This window comes from Podarcis raffonei, chromosome 1 (genome assembly GCF_027172205.1).
Source record: "Podarcis raffonei isolate rPodRaf1 chromosome 1, rPodRaf1.pri, whole genome shotgun sequence".
Lineage (NCBI taxonomy): Eukaryota > Metazoa > Chordata > Lepidosauria > Squamata > Lacertidae > Podarcis > Podarcis raffonei.
Genome location: NC_070602.1, coordinates 43,972,328 through 43,993,713, shown reverse-complemented (window position 1 = coordinate 43,993,713; position 21,386 = coordinate 43,972,328). Strand labels below are relative to the sequence as shown.

The window sequence follows — 21,386 nt, the reverse complement described above, 5'->3', positions numbered from 1 at the left end:
GATTTGCATAAAAGTCTGCATATGTTGATTTATATGTATAGTTGCACATTTGGAAATATTTGCTGGAATTTAAAATAGAAATACATCAGGGATCCTTCTGTCCTTGTAGGTTCTGGTGCCTAGAACAACATTCGCCGCTGTCAGTGGCAGTTCTGGCTCTCTTCTCATCTAAATTCTACTATAACGAAACAAAAAACTTCATTGAAGCATGAGGAGATTTAGTTGTTTCTTGTGGGGTGGTGGTCCAAACTTAGCCAGTCAAGATTGAGGCCAAAGTTTTTTTATTTTCAAATTTGGCATGAACCTTGGGACATTTTGGTGCTGAAACATCCAGTCAATAATTATTATTTATTGAATTTATATACTGCCCTATACCCAGGGGTCTCGGGGTGGTTCACAGAATAAAATCAAGATATAAAACACCAAAATACCTAATAAAAATAAACAACCCAATAGCCCCCTCAATCCTCAATCACTGGTCAAGGAGGAGCAGGCTAATGGAAACAAAATTTTGTTTGTAATAATAGAGCACCTATTACTACTGGCCACTGTGTGACTAGAATTTGTGTAAACAAAGCAACGAAAACTGGAGAAAATGGTATTTGTGCCTCTGCCTACTCCTGGCCATGGAATTTGGTTGTGGTTCAGCATTTGTTCTATAGAAAGGCAAGTAATTTTTGCTCTAAATGCTCTTATAAACTAGTTGGTAGTGAATGCTGAAAGGTTTGTTTTGGAAATATAGAATCTGGCCAATCCAGCATGATCCCGTCCCCTGCAAAAAACAACAACCCCATGTTAATAAAAACTCCTCCAACACAGTGTTTGCTTAGTTGGATCCTGAATGCAGCATTGATCTTACTTGAACACTGCAACATGAATCTGAACAATGCAATGTGTCAAAAGAAATGAAAATGCTATTACTGCAAACGGCAAGGGAGGAGGGAAGGCCAGGAGGAGGAAGGGACAGAACTGTTTTGCTATAAGAATGTGAAAACCCTAATAAACTATAAAAATGAAACAAGGCAATAGTCACTGAGCAACAGCATGAAGACAGCTTAGTAACAAAGGTTCACACTTTTTTTATTGAAACTACTTAAGACGCAGAGTACAAATGAATACAGAATTAAAAATAGCCCCAGAAAGGTGGCTCACAGTGCAAAACCCCCACAAACATAAAACAATTGTTTCAAATAATTAAAAAAGAAGACATTTTAAAAGTTTTTTCTCCCCTCTTAAAGCCAAGGTAGAAAACACACATTTATAAATAAAAAGTTTCAGGGTTGTTATCTCCTTTTAAACAAGCGGAGAATAGGAAGGGAGTGTTGAAATAACACAGGTAAAAGGGATGTTTATCTGGTGCCTAGACTTAACTTAGACATGCTGAGTAGACATGGCTTATTCCTTAAATTGCTGCTCCATGCATCACAGTCTGTGATCTACAGCAGATTAACTCAATATGTAAGCAGCCCAGCTCCAGAATATAATATACAAACAATACAGGATTCTGGATACTCTAGTTATTATCTATAGAAAGAGCAATCTAGTCACAACAGTACCTGCCTGAAGGTCCACAAGGCAGCTATTCACCCCTCCAACTGATTTATTTATCTATTTTTAAAAATTTAAAAATACTGGATGCTACTGGAGGTCCAGGGGCTTAACTTCTGTGATGATATGCGACAACATTGTTTAAAATGCTCAGATGCATACACTGGCCATAACAGTAACTCTTTTTGCAGAAAGAAATGTATTCTGGATCAGTTGAGCAAAAGAGGAAGTTAATCCTTTCTAACAGGCCCAACTATTAGAGGTGTCACTGAAAAGGATTGGATTAAAAAGGGGGGAGGGGTTAATAACAAAATGGCCATATATTGTAGCACCAGTTGCATATACCAATAGCTGGTGTAAACACAATTTTGGCTTTCAAATGTCTCCTGTGTTTCTGTAGAAACAACAAGAGGCCATTTTGTCCCATTCAAGTGTACAGGTATTTGTTCTCTTTTCTAAGGATTCTCCTTGAAAAAAGGAAACAGCATACACAAAGAATAAAATGCAAATTACACTGTACAGAAACATTTCAGAAAGCATGGATATAATATGTCAGCATGGCATCAGTGATGAGTTCATGGTACATACTTTCTCCATTTACCTTAATACATTAATTTGCATGCAAACATTAAAAATCAGTAGAAGTGGGCCAGGTTCAGATACTACATGCATTTCTGTTTCCACAACCCTTAGATTATCTGTTGAAGTTTCCTAATAGGGCCAGCGAACATCTATAATAAAGCCAAATAATTTACATGCAGTTCAAAACTAAAAGTAAAGCAGGCTGACATTTAACTATCAAAGTGTTTTCCTTAAGAGGAAACAGTCTTTCCTCCCATTTCTTCTCAGCAACAAATCCTTGGGACAGAAAACAAGATAGCTAAGAAGCTAACACGCACCAAATGGTTTCAGACAACTGGCTGGCTGAGGATAGTCACTCCTAAAACCTCCCCAATTCATGGATATAATAGTGGAAATGAAGGGCCCATTAAACTACTTCCTTTCTTTTTTTTAAAAAAAGGAAACACCTAACAATTATCATCTTTAATTTACCTAAAATTCATTCTCAGTTCTACTTAACTATGTTCTGCCTCTTTCCTGTAAAAGCACCATTTCAAAGGAACCATACTCTCTGCTTTGAACCAAAAAGATTCCTTTCCCTACTACTACTTTTCTAGAAATCTTGGCCATTCTATTCCATGTAATATTAAAAACAACAGGCCTGCCCATACATTCTTGCATACCTACTTACTCAAGACCACAGTGCTAGTTCGTTTCTACACCCATTTTCCACCTTGATCCATGAATACAGACAGTGCTCAAGTAATTTGAAGAAAATTATTTTGCAGAAACGTTTTGACAGTAACATTGAACTTTGTTTGATATTGCCTTTCTCCCAAGAGAAACCCAGAGGATTCACCTACTGGGTAACTGTATCAATAAGCATTGAGGTATTTGTCTATCAACATCTTGATTCTGCTGTCACACTAATGCATTTGACAACTTTGGAGGTTAAATCAACACAAAGAACTTCAATATCTCCCTTTCTCATACAAGATGTCTGTGTTGGAAGTATGGCTCTTCTACCCTGAGTATATGTATGTCTCAGAACAGGAAAATTTCCTGAGCATTGAACATTTTTCACAGCCTAATGTGAACAGGGAAATAAAAGTTATTTTGCCTAAGACTTTTCCTGGCATGTACACTCAGAAACAAAAAAAAGCCATCTCAATTTTCAATTAATAGATGTCCAAGGAGTATCTTTCATGTGACCCATCCTATTCCTTTGCCACAGACATTGCTCTATTTCATGCTCGCTCATGGACGGAAAACAGTAGCAGAATATCAGTTCTGATGAATGTATCTTAACTACCATTCAGAAAAGTGTATGAGAGAGCAAGACTGCCAGGAAGTTCTGGGAGGGACATACTAAAAAGCACAAACAACATTCCAGGTCCCTAATCTTGCAGTTAATTTATGGATGGTTGGCTGTCCAGCCAGCCAAAAAGAGGGCTGCTCTATAATATATTATGAGAGCCAACCAGTCCCAGAAAAGAAGCTACGCTGCAAGGTTCCCAGTCCTACAGCGCAGTGAATGAAAAAATCCCACATGAGAAGTGCAAGGGGGAAAGCCGATGAAAAAGACCCAGGTCACCAAAGCAATTTAGTCAGATGATCAGATGGACAATAGTGGATGCAGAACTGCTTTTTGACCAGAGAGAATAGCTCAAAAAATTCGGTGGGATAGCCATTTCTGAAATACTTTTATCAACTAGTACTCTGGGAATATGGTTTGATAATTCAGTAAACAGGAAGGGGGATTTTTAATCTGAGAGCACGGTAAATGAAAGAACAACCTTCTAGGATAAGCAATTTGAGAGCCAAAGCCGTGGACTAATGAGTTTGGGAAAATATGGCAAGTTTTCATTGAACACAATAAAACACCATGCAGTCTCATTCCCACCCCACTGACCTGCTTTGTTTTTAATCACAAAAAAGGAAATGAAAATAGTTACATCACAACTGTCTAAATGTTCTGTCTAGTCACATTTAATTGGTAGTTTTCTGGTTTTAGCAATGGAGACATAAAATGGGTCTCCCTCTTGGGATGCTAGGTACATCTCATGCTTCACTTGAGCAGTACTTAAAAACGGGTGTCAGGCTCTCTTCACTGACAAATTTCTTTAAATTTATGCTAGAATTAAACTAAAACTTTTTATCTAATAAATGCTATAGCAACCCTGTGTCGCTCCCCCCCTCCCACCGCCCAAAAACATCATCTGAAGAGCCCAGTATACAACACCAGTTGAACACCACTTCTAATTATAACTTTATAAATAGAATTTAACAATTCTTCCATTTAAAAAAACTCCTTAGTGTAGAGGTCAAGTTTTATATAAAATGTTGTACAGTTCTTGCAAAAGCATTCATGTTTGCAAACAGTCTTGTAACAAATCTCCGTAGCTTGGTCCAAAGGTGTGCTGTCCTCTGGAAGCAAGTGCAGGTGTAGGTATATAGCATAGGTTTTTCTTTAAAACAGAAGTCAAAACAGGGAGAACAAGATTGTATTTTTTATAGGGAAAAAAAGAAAAAACCTATGAGTAAAATTCAGCAAGGCAGGCTGCAGCAAAAAGTATTTCAGAAATTCCGCCTGCCAATCTACTAGTATAGTTACGTTTACTGCAACAAAAGGTGTGGGAAAGACATGGAAACAGTCACAGCTACAAAATGCATGTGAAAAGTTTAGAGCAATAGTCACAAAAATAAATTAATAAATAAAATTTTAATACTGTACATAGATCGAGACAGCCCTGCAGAGGGAGTGACTGGTGCCATCTCAATATCTTTCCACCAAGTCAGCAATTTCAGGCTGAGCCACAGTCAACTAAGTCTGTAGGAATTTTTGTTTTAAATGTTTTGGCTGGAATAAAGTTTCCAATAAGTTTTTCTTAACATCACCAAAAAAGAAAAGGAAAAGAGAGAGAAGTGGGCACAGAAAGATTAGTACTGTGACCAGCACATTTCTGGAAGCCATAAAATGACCCCCTCTTAACAGAACTGCTTGAGAAAAAGCATATTTCACCATTGGATAAGTCAACAATAGCAGTCATTCCAGGTTTTCACTATGTTAGTTTTCCCTGTGTTGCTGTCAGTTTCTTCATTAGATGTTTATGCCCCTTAGAACTACTCTTCTTTACAGTTTTTTATCCATACGTCGTTCAACAGCTTGCAGCAACAGCTCTGAATATTGTTCCAACAAAGCAAGAGTTTGCTCATCTCCAAAATGCCGAGGACTGGATAAGGTGGAACCACTTCCCTCACTGACTGGCATTACAGTTGGGTCGTGTGGCTTCGCCAACACTTCTTTCTCCCTTTGAAGTTCTTTCCCATCCTTCAGGGAATCTAGTTCTTTTTTCATCACAGAGAAGGTATCAGTCAAGAGGCCAGCAATCTCATTTTTATCGGCTGAAGACTCCATGTCAGCAGACACCTGCAAAAAAAGTGGGGGTGGAGGTGAGCAATGTTTTTTTCTTTATTTTAGAAACACAGCCTGTTCTGTGTTGAATGCTTCTGGTTGGTAGCAATGAAAACAACAAAGTCCAGTGCTGTGAGATCATCAGTGTAGAGTTTGAGGGTCTCTAACTTCAATCTCTGTAATCCCTCCTCTTTCTCATATGGGAAAGTACCTGGGAGAAGCATGGATTTCTCACCTCAAGCAGCAGCGACCACAGTCATATCAGCTACTCCTCACATGCCCTCCCAGCAGATAATTTCAGGGGTGCCAGGAACCTTCGAGGCATCAAGCACCTGGGTAAATGATGTTATATTTCCCCTGAATGTTAAAAATGAGGGATGCAGAGACACCTCACCCGAGAGGGCATTCCACAAATGAGGAACCACTACTGAGAAGGCCCTACCATGTTGAATTAATGCTGTGCACCAAGTGAGTCTGAATTATCATATATTTGTGTATGAAGTGTGCAAAAGGTCTTGTGCATCATAGGAATTCTCATACATGCATGAGAATACCTTCTTGTCTGGCAACCCTAATCAAAATCAATTTAAAACATTCAATCATCATCATCACGCTTTTGCTGACTCAGCTATTGAAAGCCAACCATTGAAAGCTCTGTCTCTCTGTAACATCTGAACTGGGAATGGCCATGCTGGGTCAGCATCTCGCTAAAGTTTTGTGCTGAGTTTAAACCCCGACAAGACAAAGGTTCTGCAGGTGTACAATGGGTTGTTTTTACTTATCAGATTTTCTACAGAAATGGAAAATATGGATTAAAATGTATAAACGGCTGGGGGGGGGGGCATTTTGACAACAACATTGTGTGACCACTGCAAAAAAACCACCCGTGTGTTTGAGAAACACTGTTCTACAATAAATGCCCATCTGGAAGCATTCCTTGCCACAGAATGGTGATCCACACAACAACCCAAAGGGCTTGTAAGTACACAGGTATCTGCTCCAGAACAAAAATTTAGAGGGCCTTTGCTTGCAGTCTTAACCATATGTTTCCAATTTGTCTAATATAGATAATCACATAAAAGTATTAAGATCCAAGTGACCAGCTGGAATGAAAGTGTGACTTACCATATGGTATAGATGGATGGCCTTGCGCATACTGTCTTGGAGCTCAGACACAACGTGCTTGCATTGCTCAATGCTGACTGAAGAGCCTCCTGTTGGGGGGGCGGGCGGAGAGACAGAATACAAAGGCGCTAAGTAGGACACAAGTACCATTCCAGCCCTGCCCACTGTCCTGAGATGGTGGGAAACCCTGCAGAGAATCTAGCTATTTCAAACATTGGCCTCCCCCACCCATCTCAATAATTATTTAAATCCTTGCATAAGACTGTTCATTATATACCATACACTTACATGAATAGACTAGAGCAAACTGAAGTGCAAGTGTAAAAGTCTACCTCCAAATTTAATTAAGAAAGCAGCGTGCCAGTGTTATTAGAAGTCTGAAAAATACTTGCCTAAACAAAGAACTTAACTATACATTAGGAAACATAATTCAAACGGGCAACAAAGAAGCATATTTCTTTTATAAGCATTCTAAGGGTGAGAAACAACATGGGGTAGAGGGATGATTGAGGGAAGCACATTTCAGCAATACATTGCTATCCTGCCCTTATTTAGAAGGCAGGCAACTTTGTCTGCTTGGTTGCCAGCTCATTAACCAAGCAGGGTCAGACATCTGAAGGCATGTAGTGAGACAAAGATGATAGACATACAAGTGGGATACACATACACAGGCATGATTCGACCTTTATTCTGTCCTCCCGCATCATAACTCACATGAGAGCCACTTAAAAATCCTCCTAGTAAATAAGTTAAAACAAAAGGTCTGTGGGTTTCTGAACGAGGGGGGGGACGCACACAAGGAGAGGGGTTGGTTCATTAAAGGTTAATGGTGCCGGCTAACGCCTCAGATCCACATGGTCTTCATCTTCTTGTTAATTTACAGTGTGAATACATTGTCTTCCATTATCTTGTCTATTACTCTTGCTAAATCAGAACACGAATTGTTCTCTTCTTATTGTCTGCGGATTTCTCCCATTGATTATTATGCATTTATATTCTGTTGAAATCAAAGAATGCCAGCATGTGTGCACAAACACACACAGGCAAGTTGGCAAAATTATTTAAATAGATGAATGAGAGCTATATAACTTCTGAAGCCGTGAGAATGAACCTTCAGACATGAATTTCATATGGCTGTTTTATGTAACCATACTTCAAATTCCACAGTATTTTCCTCCATAGATCTCAACGTACTGTTATCAGTGAGAAGTATGTGCACATCCAGCAGATGGGGAAAGACTGAGAGCAGATGTTTAGGTAACTTTGTACCAAAGTTACATGCAAGTTAATAGCAGAACAGAATATTAGAACTCAGTTTCCACCCATCCCTCCTATTGCCCAGAGCCCTGTGCTTTATTCTTCTGGTTGCAGCACTTTTTATATTAGCCGCAATACAAATTTTATGGAATTGCACAGCATTAACTGCACAGCCTGACACAGGAAAAACAGTCACTCAGATGGACTTATTAAATGCTGCTTTATGTTGATGATACTTTATGGGAAGGGGTTTGGGGTTGTTTTTTACACTGAGCTTACATTTATCGTCTTTAGGGATGTTGTGATGTTTTATTAATTACTTGATGCCTTTTATGATGTCTTGTAGATTTATTGGCTGTTAGCAGCCTTCATTGCTCAGAGATGGCAGAATATTAACAAAAATCAAACTTCCTTTTAACATACTCTAGTGAGCGTCTCTCTCTTCATGTTTCACACCTTACCCATTTGCAGGGGTGTGTCAGTAAAGAAACATGCTACATCTTAGGAAAACGTTAATCGCCTCTTCCTGTAAAAATGATTCCATTTCAGGTGATCTTCAATATAGGTAAAGGGACCCCTGACCATTAGGTCCAGTCGTGGCCGACTCTGGGGTTGCGGTGCTCATCTCACTTTAGTGGCCGAGGGAGCTAGCGTACAGCTTCCGGGTCATGTGGCCAGTATAACTAAGCCGCTTCTGGCGAACTAGAGCAGCGCACGGAAACACCGTTTACCTTCCCGCCGGAGCGGTACCTATTTATCTACTTGTACTTTGACGTGCTTTTGAACTGCTAGGTGGGCAGGAGCAGGGACCGAGCAACAGGAACTCACCCCGTCACGGGGATTTGAACCGCCGACCTTCTGATCGGCAAGTCCTAGGCTCTATGGTTTAACCCACAGCGCCACCCGTGTCCCCGATCTTCAATATAAACCAAGTCAAAAAACATTTGGAGTGGCTTGTGGTACATGACCATGCATTGTATGGCATACAACCATCAAATGCAACTGAGAAAAGGCCTGTGCTGCTGTTAGCTAACTAATCAAACATGCTGCAGGCACATCTTTCCAAGAGAGAACTGGACTCCAAAACTTCACTCTGGAGCAGCTTGGAAAACCTGAGAACTGTGGGAATTTACTTCCACAAGCTCCAGAGATGGTTTTTCCTGCGCCTCAGCAGCAATGGCTGCACATTTAAAATAAGCAAGGGTACCTTGAATAAAACTTGCTGTTTTAAACTCAGCTAATATACCCACATAGGATATTAAGGGTAGCAAAGCAACTACACATTGGCCAGCTTTGTTTGCCAGCCATGTTCTCTATATATAATAAATGAGTTCCTTCTCTCATTAGTGTCAGTCCAGGATTTCCCTTTTTACAAGTGAGCACAGGAAGACACTGTTGGCAATGATCAATGGAAGATTATGAAACAAATGATAAGTAACCTTACCACTGAAAGTCAGGCAAAGGTGTTCCTTCACCCAGTGTACAGCTTTACTTTAAAACTATATATTCACTCTTGTGCTAGTCCTGCCAAGTGGATCGTCGCTTGAGCCACAACATTTGCTGGAACTAACACAAGACAAACTGGAAGCAGAAACTGAGGACAGAAAAGGGGGAAAAATGAATGCCAGATTGAAATGTCTCACCATTGAAAGGATGGCTTATGGAACGAGACAGGTGCAGACAGGACGAGACAGGCCAGAAGCTGGACGTAAAGAAATGTGATGGAAGTGTGAAGCGATTCACAAAGACAGGAGACAGAAGGGGGAAGAAGATTAGAGATGGGTATCCGTGCACACCTGAGTCCTCTGCCAGGGCTGCCACAGTTGTGGGAGACCTTGGCCTGCTTGGTTCACGTGAGCAAAGCTCAAGCTGATTCTCCGGCACACAACCAGTGCTGCCAATTATCTCTTTGCATCTCAGTGGTCTGTATTCTGGAGATTTTGGGTGCAGACCATCTGAAAACTCTTTCAGTTTGGGGTTAGTAGCCCCCGGTTCAAGCTGGACTTGGACTTGGGTCCTCAACAACGTACGGTTCTCTTTTAGAGTCTCTGTAAAGGGACCTGCTGGGCTACTTTTACCAAGGCTTAGTGGCACAGCTGCTTGGTTTTCCAGCTTGGAGGCCCACCCTTCAGGAAACGTGTGCTTCTTTATACCAGTGCCAGCAGGTGACTGGGGAGATTCCAGCAGTGGTTTTGATTTGGCAGTCGGTGAGAAAGAAGCCAAAGTCGGTCTGTCAGGCAGAGATTTGGGGATGTCAAGGATCAAATGAGCCCGGTTAGAAGCTAGCTTGCTGTGAAAGGATTTGGGTGATGAAGAACTTGTAGCTTGCTGAAGAGGAGGTTTCACGAGGCCATTCTCCTTCACAAGCGGCTTGTTCTTCTCAGTGTCCCCTAAAGGATTCAACTGTGTCTTCTCTGGTACTTGTGGGCTGACCTTCACCTCAGCCAGGTGTTCTGCAGAGTCGCCAAGGCATAGATTCTCTCCCACAGATACGCTGCGGGACATCTTGGCCATGAAGCTAGTGGTGGGGCTCATGTAGGACTTTGGTTTTGCAGCTTTGCTGTCTTTGGCTTGCAGAGAGCTGGAGCCATCCGTCTTCAAGAGGGTTGCAGACAGAACCCGACAGCTATTGGACCTTGGATCTTTCTCACCTACCATTAGGGTCTGAGGACGTTGCCTAGCAGAAGGCATCCCTCCTGGAACCTTATCTGTGGAAATGGAAGAAATAAGTGCACAAAACTGGTCTGGAGACAATCAAAATAGCTCCAGCTTTTTAATGTCATTACTATTTCATTTCAGCTCCTGGATGAAGCACTAGACAAAACAACTATGTTCAGGGAATCATTTTGAGCAACTGCCCCATGTTCCAGACACCCTGTTGTCTCAATTTCTGACTCAATATGTGACCAGAGATAGCACTGCATGTACTGTTTTAACCTTTGTTCTGTGTGATGGGGATTACTGCAAACACCACCTTGTATTTGCAAAAAAATGTGTTTCCTTTACAGCTAAAAGCAGTCAGAGGGCTACGAATGATGGCTTGGGAATCATAGGAGTATTAATAAAAGTAGGTGTGGAATGCTCCTTTGATTGATGCAGAGCATCACACAAAGTAAAAGCAGCCCCAATTATACATGCAAAACCACACTAAGGCTGCAAGTGGGAGAGTTTCACTAGGAATGTTATCTGCACAAGCTGCACTAAAATAAATGGTGATTCCATGACTTTCGCTTGAGTTCCCATAAAAGAATTTCCAGGTGGACTGCTCCTAGAGCCAGTGTGGTGTAGTGGTTAAGAGCGGTAGTCTCGCAATCTGGGGAACCGGGTTCACGTCTCCGCTCCTCCACCTGCAGCTGCTGGGTAACCTTGGGCCAGTCACACTTCCCTGAAGTCTCTCAGCCCCACTCACCTCACAGAGTGTTTGTTGTGGGGGAGGAAGGGAAAGGAGAATGTGAGCCGCTTTGAGACTCCTGAAGGGGAGTGATAAAGCGGGATATCAAATCCAAACTCTTCTTCCTAGTATCTCTAACACCTTTAAACAATTTGTGCTTTCCAGAGGAAGCAGGTTAAGTCCTCCTCTTGCCATCACCAGTGACAGCAATTTCTGCATTTCTCCAGCTCAGGCCACCCGCAAGGCATAGAGGAGGTACCTGTGGTGTTGACAGGGACTATCTCCCCAGCCCACCTCCAAAGCTGGTATATAATTGGCTCTCATCTCCAATGCTGGGCAGGTTTCTATTTTGGAGGCCTTTTGCTTTCAACGATTTCCACAATACCCAGCCACTTCCTTACCATTATGAACAAGGTCATGAACTGACTGGGATTTCCTCATCACCACTGCCCCATCATTATCAGGGAAAGGCCCAGGTGGTCTTCCAGGACCCCTGTTGATCTCTAACGCAGGTTTCCTCTTTCTCTGCATATAGAGTGATCTAAATGAATTAGCATCATTTTGGAAGATGCCATTCTCCAGGGTCATGTTCTGGTGGTCAAGCCCATTTTTCAGCAGATCAGCAGAAACTTGCTTCTGAAAGTCAGGCAACTCGGTGGGCTTCCGATCCAATACCAGATTTGATGAAGAAAGTGACAGTTGCCTATAGAGACAAAGACAGGGTAGGATATATAAGGTCACAATACCATCACCTTTTCAAATAAAAATAAAACAGTACTATGTAGCTAATTTGGGGCTGTGGCTCCTGCATTTAAGGGGGTTGGACTAGATGACCCTAGGGGTCCCTTCCAACCCTACATTTCTATGATTCTACATGGCAACAAGACAAGCTCTTACTGCCAAAATCCTCATACAAACACATTTTCCCCTTGGATGTATGGTGAACATAGACTAATCATAGACAAGACTACTATATAGGAGGGTTAAGTGAAATGGGGGAAACGGAGAGGTTTCAGCAAGGGAAGATAAGCCATAGTTATAATCAGGGTTAAGGTTTTCTCAGCTCAGCATGCTACTGGATTCAGGCCCTCACTTTAGTCCACTTAAACTCTCTAGGGAAAGAGACCTGTACTCATGGGATATTTGTGCCTGCTTTTCCGTCTCCTCTTCTACCTGAAAAGCAGGATGTTAGCACTAACCTAAAGGCCTCAGCATACAGTTGTAGGCAATCAGGATAGACTGCTCTTCTGTTTGCTACTTTAGCAAAAAACCAGAACCATGTGTTCAGTAAACCCTAACATTCATAGACACCCTTTTCTAATACACAAGATTGCAATTTCCAACCCCCATCAGATTTAACAGGCTTCCTGAATTAATATTTTTTTTTAAAAAACGAATGCAGTGTCTGCAAGCTTAGTCAGCAAAACAAGGAGTTTGCTAATGGAAGAAAACCAGATTAAAGCTCATTGGTAAAGCAAGACTGAATAAGTTTTTTTCACTGTCCAAGCTGAATGAAATGCAAAATCATTTTATAGCGCATAAATGGTGAAGAGTAAACCACATGGCAAAATTTAGTTCTTATATCAGCTAAAATGGATTCATCGACACAGCTGTGAAGTTCATTGGAAGACTGAAGAAAGAGAAGCAAAGACAGCCACCATGATCGAACATTGGGGTACCTGGGCTTTTCCAAATCACCCTCCCAAAACAGACACAGTCTTTTTATAGAACAAGAAGACCTGGCTCTTCATAAGAGCAAGCCTTTTTTGCTAAGGTGCACCAGGAGCAGAAAGTTCAAGAGATGAGGTTGTTATGCCTGAGCCAAAGCAAGGCCCGACTATCCACCAGTTAAGAAAAACTGACTGTACCTGAGAGCAGGAGACTGGGACAGAAACCGAGAAGAAATACTGTTTTCCGTTCTCTCCAGGGTCCTACATGATCCACCTACGAATTAAAAAGGGGGAAATGTACACAAATTAGGAGGTTTTCATTGTACAGTTTTGTTGCTGTAGACTGCTTTGATACATGTTTTTCTGACATAGTGGCATATACATATTTTATGAATGAATTGCAATGGATTCTAGTCTATCAAAGCTTATGCCACAATCAACTGGTTAGTCTTTAAGGTGCCAGATACTCTTGTTCTTACAATTCTACTCTTCATCACAATGTTTAACATGGCAACGTCTACCACTAGGGGCCACTGCATTTCTACTCAATTCCCAGCACAAACAGATGAGTCAAGCCAGTACTGTACAGTGGTGCCCCGCAAGACGGAAAACCCGCTAGACGAAAGGGTTTTCCGTTTTGGAGGCGCTTCGCAAAACGAATTTCCCTATGGGGTTGCTTCGCAAGACGAAAAAATCTTGCGAGTCCCCGCGGTTTTTCCCCGCTTTCCCCCCCCCTTTTCCTAAGCCGCTAAGCCGCTTATCAGCTGTTCCGCTGATAAGCCGCTTAACAGCTGATCGCTGAAAGCCGCTAGACCGCTGTAGCGCTAATCCGCTAAGCTGTCAATGGGCTTGCTTCGCAAGACGAAAAAACCGCTAGACGAAGAGAATCACGGAACGGATTATTTTCGTCTTGCGAGGCACCACTGTATTACTTTCCCCATAGGTCAGCAAAAAAGAGGAAGCTGCCATTTTGACAAGGCTCCATTCATTGTGCCACCAAACTTGCAGGAGGTGCTACAGGTTTTATATGCCCCACTTCTCATTATTTTCTCTATTCTACCAATGGCATTTGCTTCCACGGTTGTCACAGGAGAGTCACAACAGGTGGGGACACTGATAGTCTAAAGCAGATTTAGTAGGAATACATTTGGGAACATCACAAAAAGGTCAAGAGTTTCCACTGGTTTTGAAAATGTACCCTTTTCACCGTTACTGGCCAGGGTCTCAAAATGCTGCTTGAGGAACTTCTCCTGATCTGGAGTCCTGGGGACATCTCCTTCCAACAGACCAGCGCTGACATCCTCCTCATCCTCTTCTCCCACCTGTTCATCCAGATCGGATGTACCATCCACACTGAGAGGTTCTGTACTCTCAGAATCTAAAGTGGAAGACATGACACAAACATAACTTGCACAACAATGAAGATTGCACAGGGGGATCTGCAACAAAATGTTGGGAGTGTATCTGTTATCCCATAAGAAGAGTAATTTTGCAAGTGTTCATACCTGGCGGGGGGTGGGGGGAGAGGACAGAACTTTTCTTTTACCCCTTTCCTACTCCTGAGGCCTTTATTGCTCTATAGTACTGCAGGGAGAGGGTTCAGGTTTGTGGTTGGCCCTGAACTTGGAGCATTTTATTCCTTTGTAGGAATGGTGGGAGTTCAGGAAAGTAGAACAGGGAAAAGGTGGCCTTTCCCCTTTCCTGACTCCTGAGAATTCCTTGTTTAATACAGAGAGGGGGATTATTATTTTTTAACACCCCACCATTTCTTTAACCCTGCATTCTGCATGCCACCCTTCTCTGGGGTGCTTACAATAAGTTGTTAGCTGCTTGAACAAGTCAGTTTCCTCTCCCACAACCCTCCCCAGTCATCAATCCATACGAGAACCTCAAACTTAAACTGGCCCACCAGGTCTCCTCATTCAGTTTGGCCCAAACCACACCCACCTGTGTCTGTCAAATGACACCAGATGTTGGACAGGTAAAGCTGCAATGCCAAAATTGAAAGGAAGAGTCAGGAGTGCACTCTAAACATGCTCTCAATTCTTCCATTCCAGCAGCTTCCATTTGGTGCCTTTTTCTGTGGCTTTGCCCACTGCACTTGCTGTCTGGCATTGGGGAAGGAAAGCTCCCTTTGCCCATTTGGGAATGTGGTTGAGAGTTTTAGCTCTAAATGTTTTTTTTTGGGGGGGGGGGGTTCCTGAGAGAAAGGGACAAATCCTGGTTAGGGATTTTGCATATACATATTTTTGGGGTGGGGTGGGGTGAGAAACTTAGGAGATGGTTGTTTGCAGCAGTGGCCATGCACCAGCTGCAAGATGAAGCTCTGTATATCAGTTCCCCCAGTAAGGCAAACCTGGAGGTACCACAGAAGAAAGACATTCATTCACCCACAAAGGTGCAATGAGAATATGAGGGAAAGTCAAATGTCTGCCAGTATTTCAAACAAGTATCAGAAGCATGCAAGACCTTTCCATCTGGAATGCTTTCTTGTGGCCAAGATTAAGCTGGCCTGGTGTGGTACTTGTTTTGGTTTTATATATTTCATTTTAACTCCTCCTTGTCCCTGCTAACTGTAGGTAGCATCTTGCTAAAGTTTTCAGAATGGGGGTGGGGCACAAGTCCAAATAGTTAAAAATATCTCACCTTCATTAGGGCTTGAGAGGCGGCTGCTGCTGTAATCCACGGAGCAGGCACTGTCAGGGCTGTGTTTATCTGGGCACCCGTTGCTGTGGTAGCCTCTACCTAGTTTCCCATGGGGAAGTGCTTTTACCTGGAACTCGCTGAGAGAGAGGGGAAGAATCAAGTGTGAGAACCAGCATTGACAACTTTTAAACTATTACACTCTTAAAGACCTTACCTGTGCTACTAACTTCCCACCATTGCGAAAAATAAGTTTTGTAAAGCCTAACCTTTTCACCATTTATGCACAATTATTTTGCACTTCATAGAGCTTGGACAGTGACATTTTGACTTTCCCCTTCAATTTCCATTATATTCTCTCTCTCTCTCTCTCTCTCTCTCTCTCTCTCTCTCTCTCTCTCTCTCTCTCGTATTTTCCTCATCAACTAAAAGACAATCAAGAGCCACATCCACAGAAAAATTGAGGCCTAAGCTACCATCTGTGTCTATGCCATATGTGAAAATCCTTACGGATAACCGAGCCAATGAGAGGAAAAACCAGTTTGCATATGGCATTTTAAGAGACTCCACACATCACCATGACAACAGTTCTCGGTCCTAACTCCAGCAGTGTATGTTTAGCTTAACGCAGCTTCTCTTAGCTCCGTGGCTGAAAGAAAAGGCTTTCTGTTTATGGAATATTTGGGAGTTCTTTTATGTTTAAATCCTCCTAGTCACTGCGATTGAACTCAAGCATGAAGGTCACTAATGCTGAGAATATTATTTACACTAACTGTACCGCAGCTTGCAAGTTCTGTGCGTGCCGTGTCCATCAGGCTTCCAAACGCTGCCCAGAAGGACCTCCCCCCACTGCCTGACAGCTCCAGGAGTCCACAGTCTGCTCTGTTTAAATCTTAGAACTATAACATTGGAAACATAAAGCAGAAGTGGCGGGGTGGGGAGTGAGGTGAGGTGGGAAGAGCACTAATAGTCAGCCTTTTTATATATATAAAAAAGCACCCTTCAGAGTGTAACAGCTTGTGGAGGCACATCCACAGCCCACAATCGTAACACTGTACGTTGGAAGCCGAGGAAATGAAACAGCTACAGAGGGAAGGGAGAGTTAAATGTTATAATTAAGGGAGAGATCGCTGGAAGCAGGCCGAAGTCTCTCCGGTTTCTTCCAATATTCTTATTATACCGCATGACTCCTCCAAGTCATGTTAGTGGCATCTCCAAACAACCACTGTTTTAGTTGTTTCAAGAACAAGCTCGGGAATTCTCTTACTAAATTCAAAACCAGGCAAGCGTGAAAGAAGAGGACGGAGAGCAGGAGAGGACATGAAACTCACAAGACAGTCATCCAAGGAGAAATCTGGCAGCGGTAGTTCATATGTATGACTCGCTCACAAGCAAAGATTATGTTAACAGGCCTCATCTCATTGCGGCCTGCATGCTACAGTCAGGCCGACATTTATAAAACCCATCAGTAACTTTGGAATGTGGTGGACAGCATGGTGCCTCACCCAGATCATCAAATCATCATTATTATTTTTCCTTTGGGGAAGGGGGGGGGCAGGCATACAACCTTAATTAGCTAAAAGCAAGGCGCAAAAAAATGAATTTATTTTTTTTTACCTGCTAACGTCTGCAGGGTGAATCTCATCTTGTTCTGGGTAGATGACACATTCCTCACTCTCCGAAGGTTCCAGTTCCTGGGGGAAAATTCCCCCTTCACAGGACACAAGGCGGATAACTTGGGGTCGAACGCAAGGCTGGTTTTCCTGAGGAGCTGCAGAGCCTCCAGCCTAGAATATCAATGCAGAAACAAAGCTAGTTTAGCTTTGGTAAAGCAACATGCAGAAAAACTGCAATTAACATGGCCACTTCAGAAAGGCATGACCCAACTCATTAGCCATATCCACCTGCCCGCCAGTCAGGCTACTGATTCTGTTCTAAGGAGCAAAGAAGCAGAATATCTTTTATTCATGGTTTTTATATTCCTACAATTCCCAGCAAACATTGGTCTGGCAGCTGATTGGTCTCGATGGCTGCTCCATCTAAAGCCCAGAGCAGGATCCAATGCGCTAACCCACAATGCACTGCTTTACTACCCATGTAATATTATCGTATTATAGTATTCCCTGGTCAGAATTCAAAAAGGTCAGAGACTTCGTTGCAGAACGCCATCCCTCCCATGTGGCAGTTTCTCATCTCTTGCATTAAGAAGGGAAGTTCTTACATTATTGACACACAGAGGGAGATCAGGACGCTCTTCTTGGTCATCCCCATTGCTGACCTGGGAAAGAGAATCTCGGCTGGCAGAGCGGGAGACGGAGAAAGACTCCAGCTGCCGCAAGTCAAGCATGGATTTAACCGTCATCTCTAGGCTGCCTGTGGGTTGCGACCAACGACCACGCTGCCGAGGCGCCTTGCTCATGGTGGCCTCCGAACACTGAATCATTGCCATCTCTTTTGCCTAAAGGAAAATGAAGTAACTTGTAAAAAGCAATGCCAAAGGAGCAGGACTTAACTGTTAATGAATCTGCTCAGAGGAGCAGAATGCCACAGAGTTATCATAGCAAAAAAAAAAAGTAGATGAAAAGGCAAGGCCAGAATAAGATCTCTTAGAGGACAGTCAGAACAAAATCAGAGAGATAAGGCAACAAGAAAGGACATGTCCTCACTATGTTGTGGTGCAGTTATTTAAATATTACACATATTCTCAGTAGTATCTAGTTTCACCCACCAGTGCAAAACCTTGAAAGATCTTGGATTTCAACAGAACAGACAACTGCTGCTTGATTGATCCTAGGAAGCTTCTCCATGTTTTTCCTAGAAAAGCACGGGCACCACAGTGCTCAGGTACCCCTCTATCCACACAAGACTCCTGGTCAATTTTTAAAAATTATGTTTTATCTGTTTTGCCTGATTTAGGGGTGGAGTTATGCACATCACCAATTTTTCTTCTGTCAAATGGGCATTTTGCGATGCTTGTGATAGCTGTAGATTTCCAAATGTGTCCCTGTCTCCAAAAAGGGTTTGGCCGAGCACAATGACCTCTGATCAGCTGAGGAGATAGGGTGCTCCTACTGCACTTTTGAGTAAAATATTTAACTGGTGTCAGAGGACTAAGAGTTTAGCTTGATATAAACCAGGTGGGGGGGGGGGGAGAGGGATGGGCATCCTATACCATTTCTGATGGCATTAAGCCTCAAGAGGCACTGGTTGCATTCACATGACATGACAAATCATAATTATTGGTTTGCAGATAACAAGTCAGTTGTGTTCACTTTGGTTCTCCCTGCTAACACGCAGGATGTAAGTTCTGCTACCTGCATAGACAAGCTGATGAACAAGCTTGTCTTGAAACAGGTGGCAAGGTGGTATTACCAATTCATACATGATCCATTCCATTTTGGGAACACATTCCTATTTGAAGCATCCATGGCACTCTCAGAATATATGCCTCTCAATGCCAACCAGCTTTCTAAGAATAAATGACATCTTCTCAGCAGTCCCCAGCCTGTTTAAGGAGATCTGCAATGGAGAGCCTAACACAACAAAGCGGTACATCTTGTACCTAGCAGGTAACAACCTCCACACGGTGCACTGGAGAAGCCGAAGCTGCTAGATATACTGGTAATTGAATCTGTGTATGCCTGGGCATTTAGAAACTGGCAGGCTATAGAAAAGGGGTGGTGTGAAGACTACATCAATGTATCATGCATCTTAGGGCAGACTGACTCTGTGAATATCCATCTGCTCTTCAGCTGTTGTTCTTACATTTCAGAGGTGTTGTTTTTTTTAATGTATTGAAAACTCACCCTCCTCATTTCCCAGTGGGAAAAGCTTCTTGAAAGAGAAAGATCTGGATCTAGGAGGAGAAAAATACACAAGTCAACAAAGCTGATTTTCTTCCCACCATCACAAAGCTCTTTCACACACAATCTGTGTGCAACATCTTTGCACATATCACTCGTTTTAGTAGGTTAATTAAGTAGTAATCTGCTTAGAATTCTTATGATTCCCTAGTGGAAATAACAGCACCAACTTCCCGTCTCAGCTTAGCAAACTCCTGCATTGTCAGCTGTTGGCACAGATATACATTCAGTTGGACAATCTCATACAGCCATTGTCCTAGATTTTCGTGCCAGGTTCATTCTGAGTCATTATCTGCCATACTCTCTCTACATGAATTACTCCAGGGCCACAATTGTTTGGAGAAACACTCTGTAAGAATTGGAAGTGCATGCTGGCACAATTGTGGGGAATGGCTGCCAAGTGTGCTTGTGCACTGCTGGTTCACAGTACTTTCTCCTTGCAAGGACCATGAAGGCTGTGTGAAGAAAACAGCAAGGAACTGAGCAAGCCAGCTGTCAGCTTCTCTCCTGGTTCTTTCTTTATTCCCTGTCTTTGGTTAAACTTCCTTCCAGAATACCATATGCTCCTCTTCCCATATACCTGAATCCCTTTCAGTGTTGCCATTAGTCTGCACTTGGAAGGACTGCAGCCCATGTAGCTCATCTTCCTCATTCCCTTCGTCTTCACCATCTTTGTCACTGTCCGATGACAGCACTGGCGCAGATGAGAGGACAGAGACTGACTCGTGCCTAGAAAGGCAAAATGAAGAGAAGCATTGGCATAAGGTATACGGTGTGCATCAACATTACTTATTCAAAACACTCAGCTCCAGAATGCCACCATTAAGCCACAGCAACTTTAAACAGGAGGGATGAAGATGGAAATTAGATGTAAGTCTTTCTGGCTTCCAGAAAACTTACCTTAAAAGTGCTACTGGTCCACAGATATGGTGAAAGCACATTAAACAGGCTAGAAACACACATCACCACAAATCCTTAACATAGCACTCTGAGGCAACGTTAAGCAATTTTCAAGTCCCATCGGTTTTAGTGGGAGAGTTGCGTGCACATATAAATCTCTCCCACTAATAATCTAAGGCACTTGAAAGTTATTTATTTGTGCCTTTAGATATTTCTTCTCATCCTTTCATGCTTTAATTTTATAAAGCACAATATGAATTTTGTTGTGCTGCACAGAGGCAAATTTGATCCCTGCAGGGAAAGGAAGGAAGGTCAAAGAATGCAGTTCTGAGAAAAGACAGTTGGCAATGTAAGACCAGCGCACCATAACTCAGTGTTATGTTGCACTGCTACACAATAAAAGAGTGCTTAGAATACCTGGGATGGATCCTTAATCAAAATGGATAAGGCAGGCATTCCTGGTATGAGCTTTGAGCATAAACCTTCCCCAGAGAGACTCACATTTTCCCCTTTCAGGCAAAGCAAGAACTGAACCAAAGCAGCCAAAACTGCCCATTTCCAAGAAATGTCACATTTAAACCCATTGACATCACACCTGTTCCATGACTCTGCACAAGGAAAGCCATGATTGCCATTAGCAACTGCTATGAGTGCTGCGACTAGGTGTTTTGAGCTAGGCATTATTCTGGAGACAAAAATAACTTAATCTACCAAATACAGGGCAGCCTGGAGAGGGAATAACTTTCCCTGCAAGGTGCAAATTGCCAGCAGTACAGAAATAGGGCTAAGGGACACCAACTTCCTTTCTGCAAATAGAGAATCCTTATTTTTCAAATTAGTCCACTCTTAAAACACTGTCCTGAGTCATCTAGAATGACTGCAGGGGGTGGGGGTGGCTTGCCTTTGGTCTCCCTCAGTGCTGCACTTCCAAAATATCTTAGGGATTGGGGGCAAGGTGTCATCCATGCTCTGATGACATCACACTCCCATCAATCCATTCCATCTGAATAAGC

General features: G+C 42.6%; 1 protein-coding gene across 6 annotated transcripts in view; it reads right to left on the bottom strand.

Annotated features, from left to right (window-relative positions):
* Nucleotides 1-1,055: 1,055 nt before the first annotated feature.
* MAPKBP1 (mitogen-activated protein kinase binding protein 1) overlaps nt 1,056-21,386 on the bottom strand; it is a 117,217-nt gene continuing 96,886 nt past the window's right edge. For 3 of the 6 annotated variants that reach the window (XM_053383339.1, XM_053383348.1, XM_053383357.1), the window contains exons 21-31: nt 20,054-20,202; nt 19,417-19,466; nt 17,832-18,068; nt 17,228-17,397; nt 15,614-15,750; nt 14,166-14,345; nt 13,166-13,241; nt 11,699-12,000; nt 9,550-10,614; nt 6,650-6,738; nt 1,056-5,539 (exon numbers count right to left, since the gene is read on the bottom strand). In XM_053383339.1, the coding sequence (XP_053239314.1) occupies nt 5,243-5,539; nt 6,650-6,738; nt 9,550-10,614; nt 11,699-12,000; nt 13,166-13,241; nt 14,166-14,345; nt 15,614-15,750; nt 17,228-17,397; nt 17,832-18,068; nt 19,417-19,466; nt 20,054-20,202 (2,752 nt within the window). In that variant the 3' untranslated portion in view covers nt 1,056-5,242. The remainder of the gene's footprint in view (nt 5,540-6,649; nt 6,739-9,549; nt 10,615-11,698; nt 12,001-13,165; nt 13,242-14,165; nt 14,346-15,613; nt 15,751-17,227; nt 17,398-17,831; nt 18,069-19,416; nt 19,467-20,053; nt 20,203-21,386) is intronic. The other 3 variants (XM_053383365.1, XM_053383373.1, XM_053383380.1) reach the window with 3 other exon arrangements.